Raw genomic sequence first — 25,031 nt, 5'->3', positions numbered from 1 at the left:
TGTTTTTCTGTCATCTGTTATTGACCAGCTTTAACATTGCATTTTATTGAATTGTTCAGGTTTGATATGACTTAATTTTTACTAATAAGCACCAAGAAAAACCAAACATCTTGTCTTGTGAAAGTTGAATTAGTCACTTCTTGCTATAGTAAGCCATGGGTGTTTTCTAATAGACTGTGATGATTTGTGCAGAGCCGGTTGAAGTTTTTGTCTTGAAAATATTTCAAAGAAACGACACTTTACAAATTAAATTATATGGCACTGAAAAAATGTGACAGTTTATCATGGTTGATATTTTAGACCCACTTATTTTGATGTTTTGATTGTTAAATGATTGCCTTGATGATTATGCATCTTGATTACCAACAGATTTGTGAAAGTATTGCTGGTTAATGTACTTCATGTCCTGAATAGATTTTTGTACTTATGTTACTTAAGAAGCTTCAATTAATTGCACTTAATTATATATCATTTTCAAATATGTAGCATTTACCTTTGATATAATTATCTCTTATGAAACAATGTTTAACAGTTTATATTTAAATTAATTAATTAGGCACCAACTGAGCCAGCAAAGCAAGAAGATATCCCAGCAGCTGATGATCAGCCTTCTTCTGAGAAAGCTGATAAACCACAAGAGTGAACATCTACGTCAGCTCCCATTATTCATCATTTTATAATATAAACAAAGATAAAAATGTCTTAGATTGTTGTGATTTTGCTGGCCATTCTGTAAAATAAAACACTTTATTCTTTGTCTCAAACTAAAGATTGTGATAAATGGTAGATTACGATAGAAGAGTTTGTTTTCTGAAGGACTGTTCACAACGTTTTAAGTCGACAAAGTGTTTTCAAAGGAAATGTTCATGACTGTTAACTCTTGTATAGTGTTAGATCAAGCCTTTTGTAAGTGTTGTAGAAAAAAGTTTTTAACCATATTATTTCCCTTTAAATTGTTAGATGGTTTTGGTATTAGACTGAATTCGAATCTCTTTGACACTTTATTCTAACTTGTTGTATGTGATGGGCTAAGTGTGAAGTCGCAGTGGCATATATTGTTTCTATGCTGTGTTTAAAGATACCCATCAAGTGAAAATAGGGCATGTCTAGCGTTATTTTCTCCGGAGGGTAATTCTCCCGTGGAGAGATTTGCCACATTGATCTAGGTCAATTTTAATCTAAAGTTTCTTAACATTTTAGTGTCCTCGATATGGCACTTTTGGAACGTTTAGATGTAACGCGTTTTCAGATTGGTTTGACTTTATCTACGTCAGTTCTATCTAACGTCATTTAAAACATTTGTTAGCAATCATTTATGAATTGTCTATTCAAACTCGCTGGACTAAACTGTCTTCAGATCAATATTGTCTCAAATTCATTTCCCCAGATCATTTATGAATTGTCTCATATATTCTATATTGCAAATATGATTATTTTAATATTCGCATTTTTCTGAGTGATTTCTTTGAACTGCTTCCATAAACATAGAAACGTTTGTATGTTTTATCAGTAACTGTTTGTGTTTTCAAAACATGCCACTCATCACTTTAGTGTAAACATTATTAAAATCATCAGCTTTCCAGTTTGTGGCAAATTTTGAAATGTTGTATACATAGAAGTTGGATAGAAAGTCATTTTGACACCAAGACTAATGTGCAACAGATGGAAATTGTACACGTGAATGAATACATATTTCTGATCAACTCTAGAAATATAGTTAAAGTTACAAGGTTACTCTCATCTCTATAATTTTGTATTACCTTTGTCTTATAAAATTTTGAAGAAGAAGAAAGATGTCTTTCACGGTACAGTTTATGTTGCATATTCAGCCAATTGGTTTGAATGATTTCATAGGAGGAGGTATCGAAGTTAGCTGGAAGAAATTTGTGGTTATACAGATGTGCCAGTTGATGTCTGTAATAATGTTAGGACAGACGGATATGGCATTTCTTGACAATTCTAAATTATTTGCTGATGGATCTTAACATTGTTTGTTTGACATTATATCCAACATGAAAGTAGGAACAGTGCATATAAAATATGAGAAAAACAGAATTCTTTAAAGAAAGGCCAACACGACAAAATTGAAGATCAATAAATTAATTATTAATTAATAAAAGTTTTAGGGAAATTCTGATTATTATCAATATTGATATATGTTGACCTTTATATATAAATCTATAGATATTTTAACTGAGCTCGCATGGTACATGTACTAAGAATAGCCCTAGCAATTCGGAGAGAATATATGTAATGTAAATGATGTTGACGACATATTTTTTCTTTAAAATGCAATACTATCGTTACATGTATGAGAATTATTGTTTGCAAACAAGGAACATTTTGTATGGTGTTGTTGCCTGTTTTTATAATGTTTAATTATTTTTTTGCTACTGTTGTAAAGTTGTATTTAAAATACAATTAAAGGGACCAAGTCCGGAAATCTTTAGTCATGTAGCCCTGTAATGATGTTGTTGTAGCTATAGATTGTGTAAGTCTTCTAATTCTTACAAATAAATCACATAATTTCTTTAATTATGATTTCAAAGTGTATACGGTCATAATGGTATATCTTTATAACTTGCCATTGTTTATATTTTTAAAACCTTTTGGCTTACGTTAACAACACACACATACATTCTAGTTTCTGTTTTGTATATGAAATTTGGGTTGTCAACATAGATAAAAAATGTTGTTCTTTTGTATTTGTGTGTACATGTAATTGAAACAACCATAGAATATTGGTAGTATATATCTCAATGGGATGTGAGACAGTTTCATATAATTTACAGACAAGTGTCAACTTACTGTCAAGTGAAAATATGATTTTTGTCACGTTCATTTGAGATTTATCTTTCCAAAAACAACACAACACTAAGTTATTTTTATTGAATGTCGATTGAAGCGATTTGAGATGCCAATTCTCAAAGTTCATGTCAAATTTTAGATGAAATTTTTTTTTTACCTGTATTTACAATGGCCTTTTTTCAGTAAATAATCAATTTCAAAATTTCAGTTTTCCAGCATTTGGTAGAAGTAGTAGTTTAAAATATTTAAAGCTAATTATTCTTGTCTGAAAAGTATGATATGAACAGCTTTATGTCCGGTTGATGTTATTTAAACCCTTTGATGTTTTGCACATTGCTTTATCATAGGAAAGGTAATAATCTTATTGTTTATAAGTTAAAAGATCAGACTGTTCTAATTTATCTCTGGTCTAAGACACTTACATTTATATCTAGATGTTCACGTTTGAGACTGTTTTAATGTAAGTTATGTTCTTTGAAGTATGCCTGTGTTGTATGAGTTCATGTTAATGGAGATTTGTGTTGTTCTTAAAGGGGTTGTTTGTAAACCGATTGTACTCGTTTATTTTGTAATTTATTTCCTTTGTCTTATTTATATATATGTATATATAATATGTACTCTGACTCATGTAATGGCTACCAGGAATGTATCTTTTAAATGACGTATTTTTCTTCATGTTTAACAATTATAAAGAAAGAATGAGAATAAAGAAAAAATGATTCATCGTAACCTAAAGTAGTTCATAATGTGCATGTAATATGTTAGATAATATCAAAAGATCACAGACTGAAAGTAATAGACATTATCAAAACTTTAAGTTTAAAACGTGTAAGCATATTTTAGTAGGTTTTATTGTTACATTTTTAATCTAAAATGGTATTTGGAATCTATATCAAACTGAGAACAAAGTGGACGTTATTTTGTTGATGTTTTCGTTGAATATTCAAGCAATTACCTCATGATACTTAGTTGTTAGTTTGTTAAATGTCTAACTGCCTTGCTTTTATATAATATTTTAGCTGGTATCTTTGAATAGAAATGAATATAGGAACACAACTGCATATGCCTATGCATTTAGAAATTGTAAATGACATAATAAAGCAGGTTATAATTGTTTTAACGTTTTCCAAAAGTATTATATATATTTTATTCAAGTTTGATATTATTTGCATGATTATGAAAAACGAATTATTGGCAATAAATGCAAAGAATGATAATGTTAAGCATACTGTACTATGTTATATTTTATCTTGATAACGCCACATCTAGTCATATTCTACAATGTTATAATACTTAAAACATTTAAAAGAGTACGTTTACTAAATACATGCATGTATATTTTAATGTTACAATTATTACACATTATATGAAATCAATTTCTTGGTTACAACAATTTCATCGGTTGTCAATTATCAAGAATTTAAATATTTCAAGAACACTCAGTACTTAAAAACTCAAATTTTAAAATTCATCTCTTATTTCAATTCTAATAAACTGTACATTTTGCAACTTCATATTTTTAGCACTTGATCAAATTTCTTTATAAAATCACCTACAGTATCCAGATAATACAGTAAAACCAATATATATCATTTGAAGCTATTTTGATAACATTAACATATTGTAGCACCAAACTACATAAAAAATAACTTCAGATCTCTTTATTTGAATGCTAATTTTAATTAGGAAAATATTGGGGCAAATTTATTTTTAGAATTCAGCGAAAGTTCCTTGACTTGACTTTACTAACTCTGAACTTTTGCAGAACCGAATATCATCATGATTTGTATCTAAATAAGATGATTGATTAAAAATATATTTAAAGCAGTTACTGCTATTTAATGAAAACAATTGAAAGCAAGAGTCTTAAGGTTGCAATAAGACTCATGTGTACATTAATTTGAACACGTACAAAATGTTACGATCATTCGTTAATTGTTATGGCTTTGACGATTTTTATGATTAGAAAATATTTATTATACTGTTTAACTTATTGATATTATTTAAAGATAATATTTTCTTGCCTACCTCCTAAAGATATTTATGTTCTCAATAGAGATGTATTATAAGAATATTTTAAGTTTTATTCCCCATACAGTATTTTTTCTTTTAAAACTTAAGCAAACATTGTTGCTTCTATCATATTTCCCGAGTCAAGAACAAATTTTCAAAGTTAATTTTCATAGTCTTTAAACAGTATTTACTCACATTACATTTTCAAATTTGCTTTTGTTTTGTCTAAGATATTGGAAATGCTATGTATTTTTGTAGTAAAAAGTATTAGTATTCTAATTGATAAGATATTGCTTTAAATTATTAATAACATCAATATTTTTGTATCTATTCTTTCAATGCAAATGTTTTCAATGGAGATATATAAAATCATTCTTTTTATAAGCTTTATAGTAGGCAAATAAAATTATAATGTGAGTTTATTTGACATGGGGCATCTTGAAGAAATTGTTGTTATTTTTGCCTGGTTGCACCTTTTGTCATTCTTGCTTTGAGGTGCTATTGTATTGGTTTTACTTCAACGTCTGAACTTTGTTTCTACGAGTACTTAACATCATCTAGGAATTAAAATTGAAAAAAAATCATTTAATCATTATGAGTATGGTACTCGTGTCATTCTCGATTGAATGTCAGTATCATAAGTACACACGCTTCATTCAGATTTCATTTTACTATCATAAGAAGTAATCCACTTGATATCTTTCTAAACATAATTTGCACCTTCAGACATTGTTGATGTCTACACTATTATTTTGCTATATTATTTTCGTTCATACATCTTTTATCCTTTGACCTCTGCTTAAAATAGATCTCAAACAATACTGTGTTGTGATTGGTTATTGTCATAGCGACAATAGCTAGCTATGTTCTAATGTTTAGGTTGCAACACTGATATAAGTGTACTATGAACCGTTTGCTTTATGTTTCAAATCCTTTTTCAAAATTATTTTGGACTATTGTGCTGCAGCATTGTTAATTTAAATATCTATAGTTTTATTTTCACTGCTTACATTTATACTATTCTACAAACTGTAAATGACATGTTTTTTGTGAAATTCTTTTTATATTAACATAAGATATTGATTTGTTTTTGGACTTGAGTGATATCGAAAATCTTTCAATTTACACAGAATGGTTGTCCAATTATTAAATTTTCTCCGTCATTATTTTATTTTTTTTGGATCCCTTAGGGAAATATGTTCATTTGAATTAGAAGCTTTGAGTTACCTTTTATGAAACATAACTGATTTTGAATTACATTTCCAAAATCAAAACTAAAGTGTCTGTAGAATTAATGTTCTATATTTGATTGCCTGAATTTCCTTCAGTTTCGTACATATATTTTATTCCTAGTTTTATAATTATCATGTCAAATTTTATAACTTAAAAAGTTGTTAACATGTTTGAGGAGTGTTTTTCTTGTTTGTTCTTCTTTCTAAACAAAGCTTGCTCAGAACGAGGCTCATTGATTGTCCTTGTCATGTCAACATGTTAGATTGTGAATATTTTTTATGTGCTCTTGCTCCTGGTATTTTAACGATGAACAGAAAGACTTAGCTAACACACCATATTTCAGTAAATAACAAGTATTTTAGTATCAAAGACAAACAGGTTGATTTTGTAAAAATCACAAAAAGCACTTGATCAGTCTTTTGGTATATTGATGCAAGGACAAAGAAAGACCAATAAAAATATATCTGAAAAATTATAAATGTCCCAGCCAATTATGAGGTAGGAAACATTACATTTACATTTCGTGATGGTTAGTTACAAAAAACTGTTTTGTTTCATACAGAACTTTACGCTTGTATGGCTTTTGGAGCTATATGGTATTTGGTAAAACTTTGGTCTTGAGTGAAATATTTCTTCTACTGCAAGGCATGGTTTCCTAAAAAAAAATACCCGTAACTTATTAAAAGGCTTAAGTAAAAGCTTTGTATATACATGAGTAAGCTTAATTGTTATCATATTAACATTCCACCGGAGACGTTGAACTATGTTCCTCATAATTTTTGCCTGTCATAAATAAGAAAAAAGGAATATGCTTTAACAATTGTTGGACATTTAAAAAATGTTAAAATACTAGACTTTATAATGATATTAATTGAAAATAAGGCAATGCAAATGTTATACTTGATTGATCTAAATTTTATTGTATTAAAGAAAAGGAAATCACATTTGTTAAACAAGATATATTGGAATAATTCAAGTCATATGTAATCCAAATTATTTAGATATGAAGTGAACGCTGCTTTTTTGTACATATATATTATTATTATCATCAATGTGTTGTGCAGTTTGAATGTGTTATATACATATTACATATTTTTTGTTTTTTCTTTTTTTTTTATAAATGTGTAAACATACAACTTTTGAGAGTATAATGTATGATACATAATTGAATGCATTGACATTTAATGTAAACGTAAATTTAAAGTAATTTGAGTTGTATATTGTTTTGACAAAGTTTGCAATTTAAATAAAAAATGAATGAAAACAACATTGTTGAAGAAATTCTTTAATAAGGTTCATACTAAATTTATTTTTTATATCATATCTGAAGTATTTGTACGAATTAAATTATAGTTAACGGAAATAAATTTTCTTTTACAATGCGTGTAAAAGTTGACGAACAAAATTACAAATCTTTAATTTATAATTTCTGGAGCAAGAAATGCATTCAAATGTATCATAAATTGTATTCTTTAATCTACCAAATGTCATACAATGCCATTAAGTATTGTGCTTATTGTACGCTATATTTTGAAGAGTATTTGTATCTTTCTAATTACATATGCTTAATAAAAATACACAAAAAACTCGTGTTTTGTTTTTACATCTTCCATATCATTTAAACTACCAAAGGGTTAAAGAATGGGGCAAGAAAACTCCTTTTTTTCTGGCATTGTCCAATATGATTAACATAACCAATTAAAGAAATAATTATGTTATACTTGATCATGCTGACGTTTTAAGTTCATCTGAGCACAACTTGCTCATGGTGAGCTATTGTGATCCGCCTCCGTGCTGTGTGCTTCGTCAGCAATTTCTATGTACAACATATCCCCTGAAACCAATGACTGCACATTAACCAAACTTTAACCTTTTACCCCATGAGCATATTGTGAAAAATGGCCGTTTTCATTGAAAAGCCTCCTGTTACAAGTTCCAACTGCTATAAAACTATTAAAAATGCTTCAATACTGAAGAAACTTGGAACAAATGTTGACTTAAACCATAACCTCTGTAACAACATGCTCAATCTTTAATTTCCTGTTACCATGGCAACGCGGGGACGTCTCAAAATTGCCAAAAATCACTATTTTGCATATTTTTTTTCCATCAAAACTGATTTCAAAGTTCTGCAACTTCTCAATGCAATGAGATAGAGTAGAAGGCTTTAAGCGTTGGTTACACGTCACATTAGAATAGACCTGAGGCCATTTTTAGCCTGTCACATGTCAAAATTTTCTTGGAGATGAGGGGGACTAGCGCCCCCTTCAAACCCCCAAAACAGAAGGGAGTATATCCCCCTTCTGGCAACCCCCCATGTATCATTTTAAAGGGAAAAGTGGTCACTTTTTTAACAACATTTCTCAAACGAAAAACAGTGTTTGGGACCTAAATAGAGCATTTTTTTCACTGTTTGAGGCCTCAAAAAGGGCGGGATGGGACAAAAAGCCGTCAAAACACGTCTATATGAGGGAAAAAGTTAAAGGAATGATCCTTGGGTAGTCCCCTTTCAAAGTTGTTCAAATGGTTCCAGTTTATTGCATAAGTAGGTCATAAGGGTAGAAGTTAAGAAAAAAATCAAATTAAAAACTTCTCTGACAGTACAAAGCCCAAAGATTTGATGTTTGGTGCATTTCATCTATTTCCATATTCAGATACTGTTTTTATGTCTGGTGGTTCTTTAGTGAGACCCATAAAACCTTATCAGGTCAAGCACAGAAAGCGAAATTTAAGTTAAGGAAGTATTTGTTCAAATACACTAATATCATAAATGGAAACATTTAAGAATTATTTGATAAATTAGTTTACTGATTCTCTTTTACGGAGCTGAGGTATGTGGTTTCACAAAAACTCCCAAATAACGAGAATTTATACTCTATTTTGTAAATCTATACCTCATGTTAAAACCTCTACTCAGAATAATTTTATAATGAATTTATCTATGGTAAACTTGGTATAACTGATCTTTATTTACAGCGCATTTTTAGAATAATCAATTATTGATAGTAATGACAAAAATATATTAAATTGTTTACTTGCAAATGCTAAGTGACATAGATAAAAAAACTCAGGTTAACAAACTGGTCATCTTCAGTCAGAGACGTTCTAGGAAAAGCTCAGGGTATTGGTAACCAAACATTGTTCTTATCGGAGTTAAAACAATTTTTTTAGATGTTTTATTCAGGAATGGACAGGTCGTATAAATATATCATCACGAGCAAGATTTCTCTCGAGTATTTACAAAAATTGAATATAGCTTTTATCTCAAGAATGTTAATAAAAGGAAATATTTGACAGCTTTAACTAATTAAAGACTATCAGCTCACCATTTAAGTATTGATGGAGTAATATTTCCTTACACGATAGGTTATGTCCCGCATGTCAAAAACCGGAGGATGAATTTCACTTAATGTTTGAAAGTAAATTGTATGATACTATTAGGAAACGATATATCAATCGATATTACGAAATAATCTCCAATATATAAAAAACTGCAGAGCTGATTAACTGAGTAAACTCTCATACAGTACAAATTGTAAGAAATTTTGCAAATTTAATGTTTATCTTTAAAGTTTTCGAGATTCGAAAAGAGTTTACAATACAATCTAAGAGAGTAAAGCAATACATGTATACCGTTAGACTTATATGTTCCTTTGTAAATTTTCATATATTCCTATATACTAAAAATTATTTTCCTATTTCCAAACTCCTATTTAAATGTATCATGTTCACTATTGTTTTTTTTGTCTTTCTTCCTCTTATTATTATACCCCCAAAAACGAAGTTTGGGGGGTATATAGGAGTCACCCGGTGGTCGGTTGGTCGGTCGGTCGGTCGGTCGGTCCAGACGTCCGTTGCATTTTCCTTGTCCGGACCATAACTTGAAGACTAATGGTTGGAATTCAATATAACTACATACAATGGTCAAGCACATTGAGAGGAAGTGCAGTGCACAAGAACCATAACTCTATCTTGATTAATTACAGAGTTATTGCCCTTTGTTACTTTTCCTTGTCCGGGGCATAACTTGAAAACTACTGGTTGGAATTCAAAACAACTTCATACAATTGTCAAACACAATAAGGGGAAATGCAGTGCATAAGAACCATAACTCTATCTAAAGTAATTACAGAGTTATTGCCCTTTGTTACTTTTCCATTGCTTTCTTTTGTCTTGACCATAACTTGAAGACTAATGGTTGGAATTCAATATAACTACATACAATGGTCAAGCACATTGAGAGGAAGTGCAGTGCACAAGAACCATAACTCTATCTTGACTAATTACAGAGTTACTGCCCTTTGTTACTTTTCCTTGTCCGGGGCATAACTTGAACACTACTGGTTGGAATTCAAAACAACTTCATACAATTGTCAAACACAATAAGGGGAAGTGCAGTGCACAAGAACCATAACTCTATCTAAAGTAATTACAGAGTTATTGCCCTTTGTTACTTTTCCATTGCTTTCTTTTGTCTTGACCATAACTTGAAGACTAATGGTTGGAATTCAATATAACTACATACAATGGTCAAGCACATTGAGAGGAAGTGCAGTGCACAAGAACCATAACTCTATCTTGACTAATTACAGAATTATTGCCCTTTGTTACTTTTCTTTGTCCGGGGCATAACTTGAAAATAACTGGTTGGAATTCAAAACAACTTCATACAATTGTCAAACACAGTAAGGGGAAGTGCAGTGCATAAGAACCATAACTCTATCTAAAGTAATTACAGAGTTATTGCCCTTTGTTACTTTTCCATTGCTTTCTTTTGTCCGGAGTATTACTTGAAGACTAATTGTTGGAATTCATTATAACTTCATACAATGGTCAAGCACATTGAGAGGAAGTGCAGTGCACAAGAACCATAACTCCATCTTGACTAATTACAGAGTTACTGCCCTTTGTTACTTTTCCATTGCTTTTTTTGTCCGGAGCATAACTTGAAGACTAATGGTTGGAATTCAATATAACTTCATACAATGGTCAAGCACATTGAGAGGAAGTGCAGTGCACAAGAACCATAACTCCATCTTGACAAATTACAGAGTTATTGCCCTTTGTTACTTTTCCTTGTCCAGAGCATAACTTGAAAACTACTGTTTGGAATTCAATACAACTTCATACAGTTGTCAAGGACATTAAAAGGAAGTGCAGTGCATAAGAGCCATAACTCCATTTTGACAAAATACAGAGTTACTGCCCTTTGATACTTTTCCTTGTCTGGAGCATAACTTATAACGTACTGGTTGAAATTCAAAACAACTTCATACAATGGTCAAGCACAAAAAGAGGAAGTGCAGTGCACAAGAACTATAACTCCATCTTCAGTATATATAGAGTTATTGCCCTTTGTTCCTTTTCTTTGTCTTTCTGGACTTATTACAGAGTAATTCAATAAAACTTCATCAACGGCCAACCACATTGAAAGGAAATGCAATATACAAGAACCACAACTATCTTTAATTGCCCACAACCATAACTCTATATTTCAATTCTTTTACAAGATATTCTGTTACTAGTAACATCCTCATTTCCGAAGCAGTCTTGTGGGGGTATTAATCACATTTAGTGATAGTTCTAGTTACTTTTACTTTTTTATTTCCCTTACGCTCTTGTTAAAATTGTAAGAAATTTTAATTATATGACATTATGCCCATCCAAGGGTATATAAAGAGAGAACTGGTGAAAGTCAAACTTAATTTACATTTTGTCTTAATTCCTTTTTACATTTTATTATATTTCGCATGAACGATAAATTACTCACGTGGCAACGAGAAAGTTTTTGTAAATATCCATCGGAATTTAACTCTAACGTTCAATTTATAAAAAGATCGGGACAGTCTTTAAATATGTTAGGCATAATTATATTTTACCATAAGCATTGTTTAACTCTTTACTTCATGAGCGTAATTATTATGAAAAATGGCCGTTTTCATTCAAAAGCCTCCTGGTACAAGTTCAAACTGCTATGAAACTATGAAAAATGCCTCAATACTGATGAATCTTGGCACAAATGTTGACTGGATCATAGCCTCTGTAACAGCATGCTCAATCTTAAATTTCCTGTTACCATGGCAACGGGGGACGTCTCCAAATTGCCAAAAATCACTATTTTGCATTGTTTTTTTTCCCATCAAAACTGATTTCAAAGTTCTGCAACTTCTCAATGGATTGAGATAAAGTAAAATGCTTTTCAGCCTGTCACATGTCCACAATTTTCTTGGCGATGAGGGGGGGGGGCAGCCGCCCCCTTCAAACCCTCGAAACAGAAGGGGGCACATCCCTCTTCTGGCAACCCCTTGATGTACCTTTTTGAAAAGGGCGGCGCCGAAAAAGTTTCACTTTCATCAACATTTCTCAAACGAAAAACAGTGTTTGGGGCCTAAATCGGGCAATTTTTCACTGTTTGAGGCCTCAAATGAGGGGGGGGGGGGGGAGGGGAAGCCGTCAAAACACGTCTATATGCGGTAAAGGGTTAACATCAACTGTTGGGTCAATACAGTCAATCATCCGAAATGTATAATCAGTTCAGCTCAATTTGAAAATGACCATAATTTCCCTTATAGCAAAGATTATAGGTAAACAAATCTTGATTACTGTTTACATAATAATTGGCATGGTTATTTCCCTTGTATGGGTCATACTGGATCGACATGCATTGTTGACTTAATAACCGTCTTGTACATCATTTTCGATACAAGGCAATTGGTGACATACTAAGATGCATATTTGCTTATGTGACTAAACCTGACATCTATATGTAACTTCAATGAACTGTCATGCTTTGGAATTTTAGTAGTAGCAATAATGGTCTTGTTATACAAGGCATTATGTAACATTATGTTCAAGTGTACATTTGTATAAGGTTAGCAATACTAATATTGATAAATATCTTTATATGAGCATATTAGAATAATACAAGAAGACAATTGTTACCATTGATTTGTAGTAACAAAAGGCTAACACGTAATAACCCAAATAACCAAAGACATATACATATATGAAAATATACAGTATTGTTTTTATATAAATTAAAATGTAACTGATATCATATAGTACTGATAATATATGTATGTTACATTTGTATAATATATTGATAGTGAGTAATTTTATTATTCAACGTCCGTCATTGTATTGTAATGTATTGTGTAGTGTATTGTATTGCTCAGGATGGTGTAGTTACATTTTTTCAGGCCAAGGGCTAATTAGCCTAAACCAGACTGTTGTTGGTTATTGTGTATTTGTTGTGGATTTGGAAATAAAGAATTCTTTTTCTTCTATAAACCCTCTACTACTATAAGTTGTACAAATTTTGCATTTAGTATCAAATTTTGTCCCAACCCCCGAAGGCGGGGGGGGGGGGGGGTTAAATTATAGGATTTCCTTATATTTATATAGTAATAACTTAGACAATCTCCTCTGAAATGACAAAGACTATAGGTTTGATATTTGGCATGACACTTTGTGTAGTGGACCTCTAACATTTTTTTTTCAAATTATAGCCCTGGCTACAAAATTATACCTGCTCCATGGGAGGGAATCCTAGATTTCCAAATATACATATAGTGAAAAAAGCAAAAACACTTTCTCCTCTTAAATGACAAAGGGTACATATAAGATATTTGGCATATTGAACTTTGATATCAGCTGACCTAGATTTTGACCAAGTGGCATTCTGTCTTGTCCTTTGATGTACAGCTATGATTTTGAACCATATTTAAGTTTTAATTCCTGCTACACGATACTTTTATGACTACTTTGAAAAAAAGTGTATTTGTATTTTAATTTTCTTGTAAGTTTTCGTTCAAAGCTTAAACCTTCCCCAAAATGTACCTTAATTCTAGTAAACAGTTGTGCTTTAATACTGAATAAGACGATAATATTTGATATTCACTGTTACAACATATAGATGAGAACCTTTGTTCTAGTGTTTTTAATACAGAACCGTGTTTGTTCGCTTGAATGCTTCGAGCAGTATAGAATCAGGGCTTTTATATTTGAAAATCTGTTTCTAGCGAGCATCCCCTCGGAAAAAAAAATTAAATTCAAATTAAATGCCAAAATTATTTTGTGATTAATACAATTTGTAAAGTGTTCAATATTTGCGTTTATTTGTTTGGATAGATATAATTCTTTTTAACATACTACATACAACGTATTGTTAAAATATATCGCATACATAGGTTAGAAATTTTGCATCGTTTTGTATAAATGATGTTTTGTAACGATAAGGTTCAACATTCGGTGGTATAAGGTCCAACATTCGGTGGTATTTGACAGTCACTTTCCTTTGATGGCAAATGGGCACTTGTTTCCAAAAATCTTTCCCTGAAATAACACAAACATCGAATCGAAAAAATTAAAACTCATTTTTTTGCTTTTGTTTTTCCTGGACGAGTCGACCACGTTTTGCGACAGAGATAAATTTATAAATCATATATTGCTTTATACCGTAGTTGAACATGCATTATGTCATCTGGTATACTGAATGTTGTTGTCCCTAAATTCAAGCGTTCTCGAGTAATGCTTTCGAGTATTTATTTGTTATTTGTAGAAGTTTTGTAGAAAATAAGATGGTACTATACATATTAAAAGCGTATAAATTTTTTCCTTTTTTTCCTTTGTAAAAACATCAAATCCAAAATGGCGCCTTCTGCCTTAATTTAATAGAATTATTACTAATTAAGAACAACTGTGTTATTGATGAAATATCTCGAATGGATATGATGAAAAGTCTGTAAAAATAATTCATGTTTTTTGTTCCAAAATGAATTTGACTGCATGTTTCCGAAAACCCGTGTTCAATATATAGTAATTATAATAATAAACTGATGCGACGTATCCCCCCAAAAAATAAATAAAACAAAAACAATTTGGATTTTTAATTAAATGTTAAAACGGTCACTTTCGTTACGATCTCCTGCAATTATTTGAAATAATTTTCGCCAGAACTGTTCAATACATACTAGATTTATTAGCATTAACTTATCTCTTTCAGAATTGTGGTACAGTGACTGTCGTGAAATAATTTTGTGTCAGTCCTACGAATGACCGTTGAGCCCGTTTCAAGTTAATGAACTTCAAAATAACAGTAACAACAACGACGGCAATAACACTAACAACGACCGTTAATTAACGATTTAAGAGATATTCACAGCGTATTTTAGAATAACCAAACATTGGTTAAAATTACAAGTAGTAATAAATGAAAATATATTAAATTGATTTACTTGCAAATGCTAAGTGACATAGATAAAAAAACCAGGGTAACAAACTGGGCATACCATGTCAAGGACGCTATAGAAAATGTAGGATTTTTTTTATTGTCTAGCTCAGGGTGTTGGTAACCAAACATTTTCATTTCGAAGCTAAAACAAAGAATTTCAGATGTTTCTTTTCTTGAAAATCGTATAAAGATATCATCACGAGCAAAATTTAAAAGTATTTGCAAAATTTTAATATACTGTTTCTTTAATCTAAAGATTGTTAATAAAAGGACACATTTGACAGTTTTAACTTGATTAAGACTACCAGCTTACAATTTAAGTGTAAAAATGGGGAGATGAAGTAACATTTCATGTAGCGACAGATAATGTCCCGCATGTCAAAAACCGGAGAATGAATTTCTTTTATTGTTTGAATGTAAATTGTATAATTCTATTAGGAAACGATATATCAATCAATATCATGTAATAAACCCAAATATGTATAAAATTGCAGAACTGATTAACTATCATTCAGTACCAATTGTAAAACATTTAGCAATGTTTCTCTATACAACCTTCGAGATTCGAAAAGTGTCTACATTACAAACTTAGAGAGTAATTATTAAATATATTGTTACGAGCCAGGCGTAACGAGAAAGAAAAGCCAGCAACAAACTTGTAACAATAACAAATTTATTACAGAAAAATTATTAAAGAAAAATTAAAGAACAATTTATGTTTACAAATACCTGAAGTCCAAATAAAAATGTAAATTTCAAATGTCTTATCTGATCCTGGAATGATCCTTTTTGAATAGCACAGTTAAATCCAAGTTAAATCCAAAAACACTTTAGAATAAATTCCCACAATAAAATCCACAAGAATAATTTATTTTAAAAATCCAAGCTCCAATAATTCATTTAATATCCAAGTTGAATAATACTCCAAATATATTGATGACTTAAAACGTAACTGATGACTTAAAAGATCACTGATGACTTAAAAGGTAAAGAAATGAAAAATATCCTGTAATATATATAAACTAGGAACATTCCAGAAAAGTCTATTATGTTCTAGAGTAATCATAATCTAGCACTTTCAACAATCAAAGAACGTTCCGGAAGTTTCTATCTAAATATAATGCATGAGTTTTCTACAACAGTTAAGAAAGTTCTAGTACATACATGTAGTTTATTTCCTAAAAATAGAACAATGATAATATTGGAAATACCAACTGGTCAGATATAAATTATATACATGTAATATGTTGCATACACAACAATATACCTTAAGACTTAAAATTTCATTTGTAAATTTTCAAATGTTATTCTATACTTATAGAATCATTTTCCTATTTTCAAATTTTGATGATGATTGGTACTATTTAAATGTATCATGTTCACTATTCCTTTTTCTTTCCTTTTTTGGCCCTTTTATTACTACTTTTACTATTTTATTTCCATTGCGCTCTTGTTAAAATTGCAAGAAATTTCAATTCGTGTTACAATTTTATTATAAGTGACATTATGTCTATTCAAAGGTGTATAGCGAATGTAGGTGAAAGTCAAATACGGTTTACATTTTGCCATAATTCCTTTACATTTTATGATCTACTTCGCGAAAACGATAAATTACTCATGCAGCCTGAAAAAAAATTCTGAAAATATCCAACGGAATTTAACTTTAAATTTATAAGAGTGGGACGGCCTTTTTATGTTTCAGGTAGATATAGAGGATATTTGTTTGTTTTGCATGTAAGATTGGAATATATTTCACTGAGCTGAACACCAGATGCAATATTTTCACGTGTGGCGTAGCCACGAGTGGAAATAGAATAGGTGGTGTTCACAAATGAAATATATTTCAATCTTACATGTAAAACAGATAACTTTTCTTTTTGTTTCATGCTTTTTAAGTGATTTTAAGTATTTTTTATTACTGATTTTGCCAAGTAACGTCTCGCATTCTCCTTTATGACGTCATAACATCCTGACGTCACATCATTAATTTTGAAATATAGTTCTATTAAATTTCTCTAATTCTGTTACATTTTAAACATGATGTAGAATGACACCGACTTTTCTTTAAAAAAAGCAAATTTACGTATGGCGACATATATTTTTGCCTGATATTCCATTTAGTTATGATATTCTTTCATCTGGATTCAGATATAGTCCGGATACAGTTTACAAATTTCACTAGTGGTTTATCAGAATTATTTTATGCTTTTCAGTGGATTACTGATTTATCCATGCACATTATATTTGATAATTTCACAGTAAAAATTATCAAAATATAATTTCACACTTTTCAATGACGAAACTCCTTTTTTTTTTAGATTTTCCCCATGTCATACCTCAATTTTAGTTTTGCTGACAATTTTGACAATGTCAGGCTGTTTAGAGAAAAGCAAAGCTGAAATTGATGAAAAACTTAAATGTCAAAAGTAATAAAAAGAACAAAACTTACTTCTATTCATCCAAATTACCAATCACCAAATATCGTCTCTTATTTTTTTGTTTCATTTTTACAGTCTGAAAAATACAATCCTTCCACATGAAAAACTGCTCTTTATGACATTTGGGCATATTTAAGTATCCTACGAGCAATAACTGCCGTATGCTTTATGAAAACTTGAAGAGCATTGACGGTCATCAGCCCGAAGAATAAATAAACAACCCAGCGTTCGTAAGACAGCCTTTCAACAATTCCAAGTTTCCAATTTTCTAGCCGATGTTTGAATGTTTACACATCTGTCAACACTAATTTATTGTCGGTTACAATCCTCAAATAAGTTTTCTTTCTTTTAAAAAGGTGTATGACTAAAAAATCCAAATGATATCCCTGAATCAAACACAATTAATTTTCCTCCTGTGAAATACTGTGAAAGATGGCGGTCGCTTACATTTAACAGAGCCAGGTCTAATATAAATTCGCAGTAATTAACAGAAATTTGGATGAATGGTTGGACTTTTTCTCCTACTAGAATTGTTTGTTTTTATTATTAAAACAATCGATCATTCATATTTTTCTAGTAAAATGAATAATATCACCTCCATTTAATGTTGATTATCGAACTTATTTTCAGCCCAAGACTTCTTGCATTTTATTAGAAATTCGACTAATGCATGTACATAATAGAGGCTACCAGTGGGAAAAACAGATTTTAATATTAAAGTTAATATCAAGGAAATTTCGTTTTAACTTGTTTTTAAGCATAAATAAAAAGAAATTTGTTTGTTTGTGTGTAAGATGAAATTTTATTGCATCGAGTGAGCTTTAAAAACAGTATTCTCTATATAATCATCTGATATATTACAGTAAACCACTGGAAAGCATGAAATAATGATATTTTATCATTAATATTGTTTAATATTTACTGTTGGTCTTACAGTTTATCTTCTGAAAAGTTTAGTCAGTTCAGTTCAACTTGAAATGACCATAATGTCACTTAAAGCAAAAACTAAAGGTAAACAAATATTGATTATTGTTTAAACAATAATATGCATGGTAATTTCCCTTGTATGCCTAATACTGGATTGAGTTCTGGATAGAGTAATAACAGTCTTGTTCTTTCATTCTCGATACAAGGCAATCTGTCACTTAAACTAAAATGCATATTTATATGTGTGTCTAAATCTGATATATTTAAATCTGACATAACTTTCAATTTTAATGCCATGCTGTAGAATTTAGTAGTAGCAATAATGGTGTTGTTATTTCATTTTCGAAACATGGCATTATGTAAAATTATGTGCATGTGTACATTTGTATAAGGTTAGCGATACTAATAATGATAAATATTTATATTTTAGCATATTGAAATAATACAATAGACAATTGTTACCATTGACTTGAAATAAAAAAAGGTAAACGAAAAACCCCAAAAAACCCAAAGACTATACATATAAAAGTACGTATTTTTTTATAAAAATTTAAAAAGTAATGATAACATTTACTTTTAATACTGAAAAAGACGATGAATTTTTATTCTCGTTCAACATGTAGTATTTTGTCTACTTTTAAAAAAAAAAAATTTTTGATTAATTATTGGCTGTATAGAATCGGGGGTTTAATTTTGAAAAACTTTCTAGCGAGCAATCCCTAGGAAAGAATTCTTTTAAATTCAATTTAAATGCCAACATTTTTTTGTAAAGTGTTCAAGATTTGCGTTTATTTGCTTGGACAGATATAATTCATTTTAATATACTACATAAAACGTTTTGGTAAACATATCGCATACATAGTGTAGACATTTTGCATTGTTTTGTATGATTATTAAATGTTTTGCGCAAGGATGAGACCCAACATTAGGTGGTATTTGATAGTCATTTTCCTGTGATGGCAAATGAGCACATGTTTAAAAAATCTTTCCCTGAAAACTAACACAAAAATAATATCAAAAGATTTAAAAGGGCTTTACCTGGACGAGTCGACCACGTTTTGCGACAAAGATATATTTAAAAATCATATATTGCTTTATGCCATAGTTGAACATATATTTTGTCATCTTGTATACTGAATGTTGTTGTCCCTAAATAAAAGCGGTGTCGCATATTGCATTCGAGTGTTTAGATTGTTATTTCTAGAAGTTTTGTAGAATGTAATTATAAGATGGTACTATACATAACATACGCTTATTCTAATTTTCGTACTTTCTCGTAATTCAAAAAGGCGCTTTCTGCCTTAAGTTAATAGAATTATTGGCGTCCGCGCCGAAGCGCGACGCCCCTTATTGAATGAAATCAGATTTTGAAAGGGCGACAGCAACTTCTCGGACCTTTTCGTCGGTCATAATAGCCGATCATTCCGATTGGTATGAGGGTGTTTGATTATCAAAAAGAACAATGAATAGCGAACTGGAGAATTTCGCAATGCAAACATATTCAAATGAAATTCACGGATTGACAGTTTCCGAACTAGCAGACAACAGGCTATTCTTATCGAGTAAAGATTACCGATTGCGTATCTCACTGTATAAAACCACAGGTGGCAGTATCAGTGTTTGGACACCCCACCCCTATCTGCCCCTGGTCACCTACTACAACCCTGAAAAAATCATTAAACACTCTAAGGCTAACTATAAGGTATCAAATATTGATTTTATTGATGTTAATGAATGATGCAGCGAAATGCCGCCGGAATATTCCTGAGTCGCCGAAACGACGATTTCCCGTTTTCCACATTGTTTGGCAAATGAACATATAGTCACCTTTCTATAACTATAATTTTGATAGTGGAAAAAAAAAATTAAAAATAATTTTATCGGTGGTTTTGTATTTGATACCTTATAGTTAGCCTTAGAGTGTTGAATTTTTTTTCAGGGTTGTAGTAGGGGTCCAGGGGCAAATAGGGGTGGGGTGTCCAAACACTGATTGTGGTAATGTCAAAAATGGTCTGACTTGTGATAGGTTTATCCGTAAATTTCGATACCTTTATTGTCAAACAATGTGTTGAAATATATACTGAGACGAAGCTAAGATCACAAGCTTTTCATTGGTGTATAAAAATTTAAAATCGGACATTAAATTGGCCCAAACTAGCGGTTTAAAAACGGCTAAATTTGCATTGTTTTAGCATTAGATATATCGATTTTACTCGAAGATAAGGGATTTTTCACTCGATATACCTCGGTTATTTACGTAGGTCATACAGAGACTGTCAATGGGTGTATTATCTTATCCGTCAATTAATCGCGTTCTTCGGGATTTTTCTGTACGAAATCTGCTGTGGTCATAGTATTATTTTTACAATAGGTTTATCTCTTAGATTTGGTTTGCTATTGCTAATCATGGTCATGCAACTTCATAGTTAGGTGAAGAAGCAGGCGCTTGTTTTTGGTTGAGTCTATTATGTTTTGTTTAGGGGGTGAGTTGTCATACACAAATTTACAATTTATATGCATTTATCTTTTTCCAATGATTGTTATTATCTTAAATGCTTCTGGGATTGTTGTTTTATCAATTCATTTGTAAATAAGATTGTTATATGTCTATTAACGGAATAATTTTATTGAACACGAAATTAGTTCACACCTTTATAAATGTGTATTGACAACGTGATTGTTTAAGCCAATAAAAACACATCAATATTATTACAGTCAGGCAGAGAAAAAGTGTGCAAAGAGTAATCGATAATCTTTATGTGGCAAAAAAACTTTGAATTGGAGGTATTTTTTCATATCTTTTCGGAAGGATAAACTGTCCGAGGAGGGCCAGGCATTTTCGTATCGTAAAATGGCTGCCATTTACAGTATCAAGTGTTTACCCCAAGCACCACCGCGACATTGCGCGGGAATTTTAATTATAGCTAACCTCGGCGCGTCGCATAGGATGGAAAATACCTTTTTCATCTTTTATTGTAATAAATATTTACAAACTGTGTATTTCGGTTTTTTATCAATATATAACCAATAATGATGTTAATATGAATAAATAATCATATCTCAAATCTGTGACTATGATTTACAATAAAAAAAAATTGTCATTTGTTATGTTATAAACGTCAATTTTTTCTGAAGAAGACTAAACGTCGAAAGCTTAAGAAAAGCGTTTGTTTTTATTGAACTGATTATATATGATTTACAATGAAATTCTACCTTAAGTGTATTAAAAAGGTTTTTTAATTTCCTGTAATTTTATTTTGTGATTATGCTTCAAAGCAGTCAATTGACCGTGAATTTTCTTTTCATATTTTGATTTCCTTGAAATCATTTTTCTCATCTGAAGGCATGCAACTTTAATATGATGATACATTAATTACATTCCATGAAAATGTTTAGAGATATAAAATATCTCATGACATGTTTGTTCATTTTACATGACACCTTTAATTCAGCAACCATAAAGTCTTCACAAAAAGAAGTATGCAATCGTACCTATATTACGAGTACATACGAATATATGTAATATTTTTCTTGTTATATATCATTTTGTAGTACACATAGTGTTATCTGTACCTATAAATAAAATGACGACCTTAACATTGTGAAAGTCCAAAAATCTATTTATAGAAGAAGTTTTAGTTTAACGAAACGGCCATTCGTGTCGTGCTATGGTTATAAATAACGAACTGGAGCATTGTGTAGGAAATGAAATAAGAAAAATGAAACATATTCAAACAATTAATTGCACTTTGGATATTATAGACCTGTATATTTTGGATGTTATCGTTAATATTGACATAATTTCAATTTCCTGTGGAAAAAATAATATTCTAATCTCTAGCATGCCTACCAAATTTCATGATGAATAAAATATATATGACTTTCGTCCGCCCATTCATAAATATTATACAATTCTGGTAAAAACCAATTAACCATTGAAAAGTTTATAAGAATATCTGGTCATCAGATGTCTACTAGTTCATCTTCACTCGCTGCATGTCTTGCATGGACGCCCTTTGATGCTTTGCATCAATGCTTCTCTTGTTAATAATACAGAACAACTGTGTTATTGATGAAATATGGTGAATGGATATGATGAAAAGTCTGTGAAAAAATATTTCATGCTTTTTATATGCAAAATGAATATGAAAACCCATGTTTAATATACATAATTATTGTAATAAAGACCTTTTCTGAGTTGATGCGACGTATCCCTCCCCCCCCCCAAAAAAATCAAAAAAATCTGGATATTTTTTTTAATTCTAAAACGGTCACGATCGTTACGATCTTCGGCAATTATTTGAAATAATTTTCGCCAAAACTGCCCAATACCAACTAGTTTTACTAGCTTTTCTTTTTCAGAATTGTCGTACCGTGAATGTCGTGAAATAATTTTGTGTCAGTCCTACGAATGACCGTCGAGGTCATTTTAAGTTAATGGCTTTCAAAATAATAGTAACAGCAACGACGGCAAAAACACTAACAACAAACGTGAATTAACGATTTAAGAATTGATAGAGTTAAATTCGTGAATTCATAAGCTTAAATCGACAATTCATTTAAACAACAATTTCTGATGTTGAAATAGTAGAGTCAATAAATTTCATTGTTGAAATAAATAATAAAGTAATAATGACCCTACCAATCGCACGTACACTCACGTCTCGCCATTTGATAACTCACAGTGTATTGACTTTAGATTAAGTAAATCATATTGTAAGTTTTTCATTACTACATTTAAACAGAACCATTTATCTAACCGTTCCCAAAATATAAGAATATTGTTGTCTTATAAATTTCTAAATCTAGTTAAAAATGACATATATATGACAACAACAAAAAACAATACATTGTATGCATGTTTCTTTTTTAAGTAACACGGCTATTTAACAAAGTATTATCACAATAAACGTTTACCTGAGGTTGTTTAACTGTTACATGCTCGTTATCAAATAATTGTTGTTATCAATGGAAAATAACGAACTTTGTTTTATTCGCATATCCAAAAACTTCAGCGTTGTGCTTCCTTTTTAGTATCAATATAAATAAATGTGAACCGGAGTAAAAAGACATCAAGTAGTATTTTTAAGTTGTTTTGGAAAGGGATTAAAAGACGTGACATAGTTTTCTTGTCTCCAAATTATGGGGCGTTTACTTTCGCTTTTGTCATATGTGATTGCAGTGTCATGTTTATCTTCAGCTACCAACGAATTACAAGAATTATCAGGTAACACTATATGTTCATCAAGATTGTCATGCCGCCTATTTCGGACATCCTATTGGAGATGTTTTATTGCGTTAACGATTATTTGTTATGATCATAAATGATTTATTTATTTATTTCAGCCATGTATATGTTAAAAAAGTGATCATATATGTTTTCCTAAATTTTGTAGTTATTTGCTATTATCAATATGGTTGCAACTTATGCAGGCCAAAGACTGAAATTGCTCATTATTATGTCTTTAAACATTTCAGTTATACTATTTTAAAAACACTCGTTTAATTGACATATCAGATACATATAGCTTGTTTATGTTCATATCTAATTATTATCTTGTATAGTTATCTTATTTAATGAAATGTTAAGTTTAAAACTTGTAAAAGTAAAGAGAAAAATAAGCCGTAAATTAGATAATTACATATTTAACGTTTCGTCTACCTTATAGTATTAAATTTTATCAGAAAATATTCTAATCTTAAAAATCTCTTGCATGAAGAATTACAAAAATATAAAAGTAAAAAAGAAAGAAAAGAGAAAAAGAGAAGAAAAGAAATCACTATTGTAAGTAATCAGTTACTTTAACAAACGTAATGGTTTACTATTTACCTTTAGATTTTACCTCTAGTGAAGAAGAGTTCATCACTGTCAAAGAAGGTGATAACCTGTACGTGTCGTGTAATTTAACTGGTCCACAGATAATATGGCACACACCAAACGGTGAATTATTTGGTAGACAGTTAAATTTAACAAACATAACACGGGAGTTCCTAGGGCTATACTCCTGCTCCAATTCGAACATTAACAAAACTGAACCGAAAAAAGACAATGACAATTTATATTCTGTGATAGCAAATGATTTTTACCTGGATGTATTGTGTAAGTATATTTGTGTTTTCTATTCTGTAACATTTATTTTAATTATAAACACTTTCATTTATGTTTTTAAGAAAAAAAAATCTTTTTGATTTTTGTATATACATGTGAGCAAGCTTAACTGAGATTTCTTTCCGTTAACCCTCACATAGAAACTAAAACTAAGAAGGACAAATAAATATGTAGAAAAGGATAAAAATGCTTCCGGGTTTGGGCCTGCCCGGGGTTTTAAATTGGGGAAAAAAGCGGGGGTTTTTTTCCCCTTTTTGACCCAGAAAAAGAT

At 30.6% G+C, this 25,031-nt stretch overlaps 1 protein-coding gene across 1 annotated transcript in view; it reads left to right on the top strand.

Moving 5' to 3' along the window:
* LOC132737050 (neurofilament heavy polypeptide-like) overlaps positions 1–5,757 on the top strand; it is a 34,092-nt gene extending 28,335 nt beyond the window's left edge. The window contains exon 7 of the mRNA XM_060724283.1: positions 557–5,757. Within this exon, the coding sequence (XP_060580266.1) occupies positions 557–643 (87 nt within the window). The 3' untranslated portion in view covers positions 644–5,757. The remainder of the gene's footprint in view (positions 1–556) is intronic.
* The last annotated feature ends 19,274 nt before the right edge of the window (positions 5,758–25,031 follow it).

This window comes from Ruditapes philippinarum, unplaced genomic scaffold, assembly GCF_026571515.1.
Source record: "Ruditapes philippinarum isolate M1 unplaced genomic scaffold, ASM2657151v2 ctg1475_1_1_1_1, whole genome shotgun sequence".
Lineage (NCBI taxonomy): Eukaryota > Metazoa > Mollusca > Bivalvia > Venerida > Veneridae > Ruditapes > Ruditapes philippinarum.
This window is presented reverse-complemented; position numbering and strand designations above follow the sequence as displayed.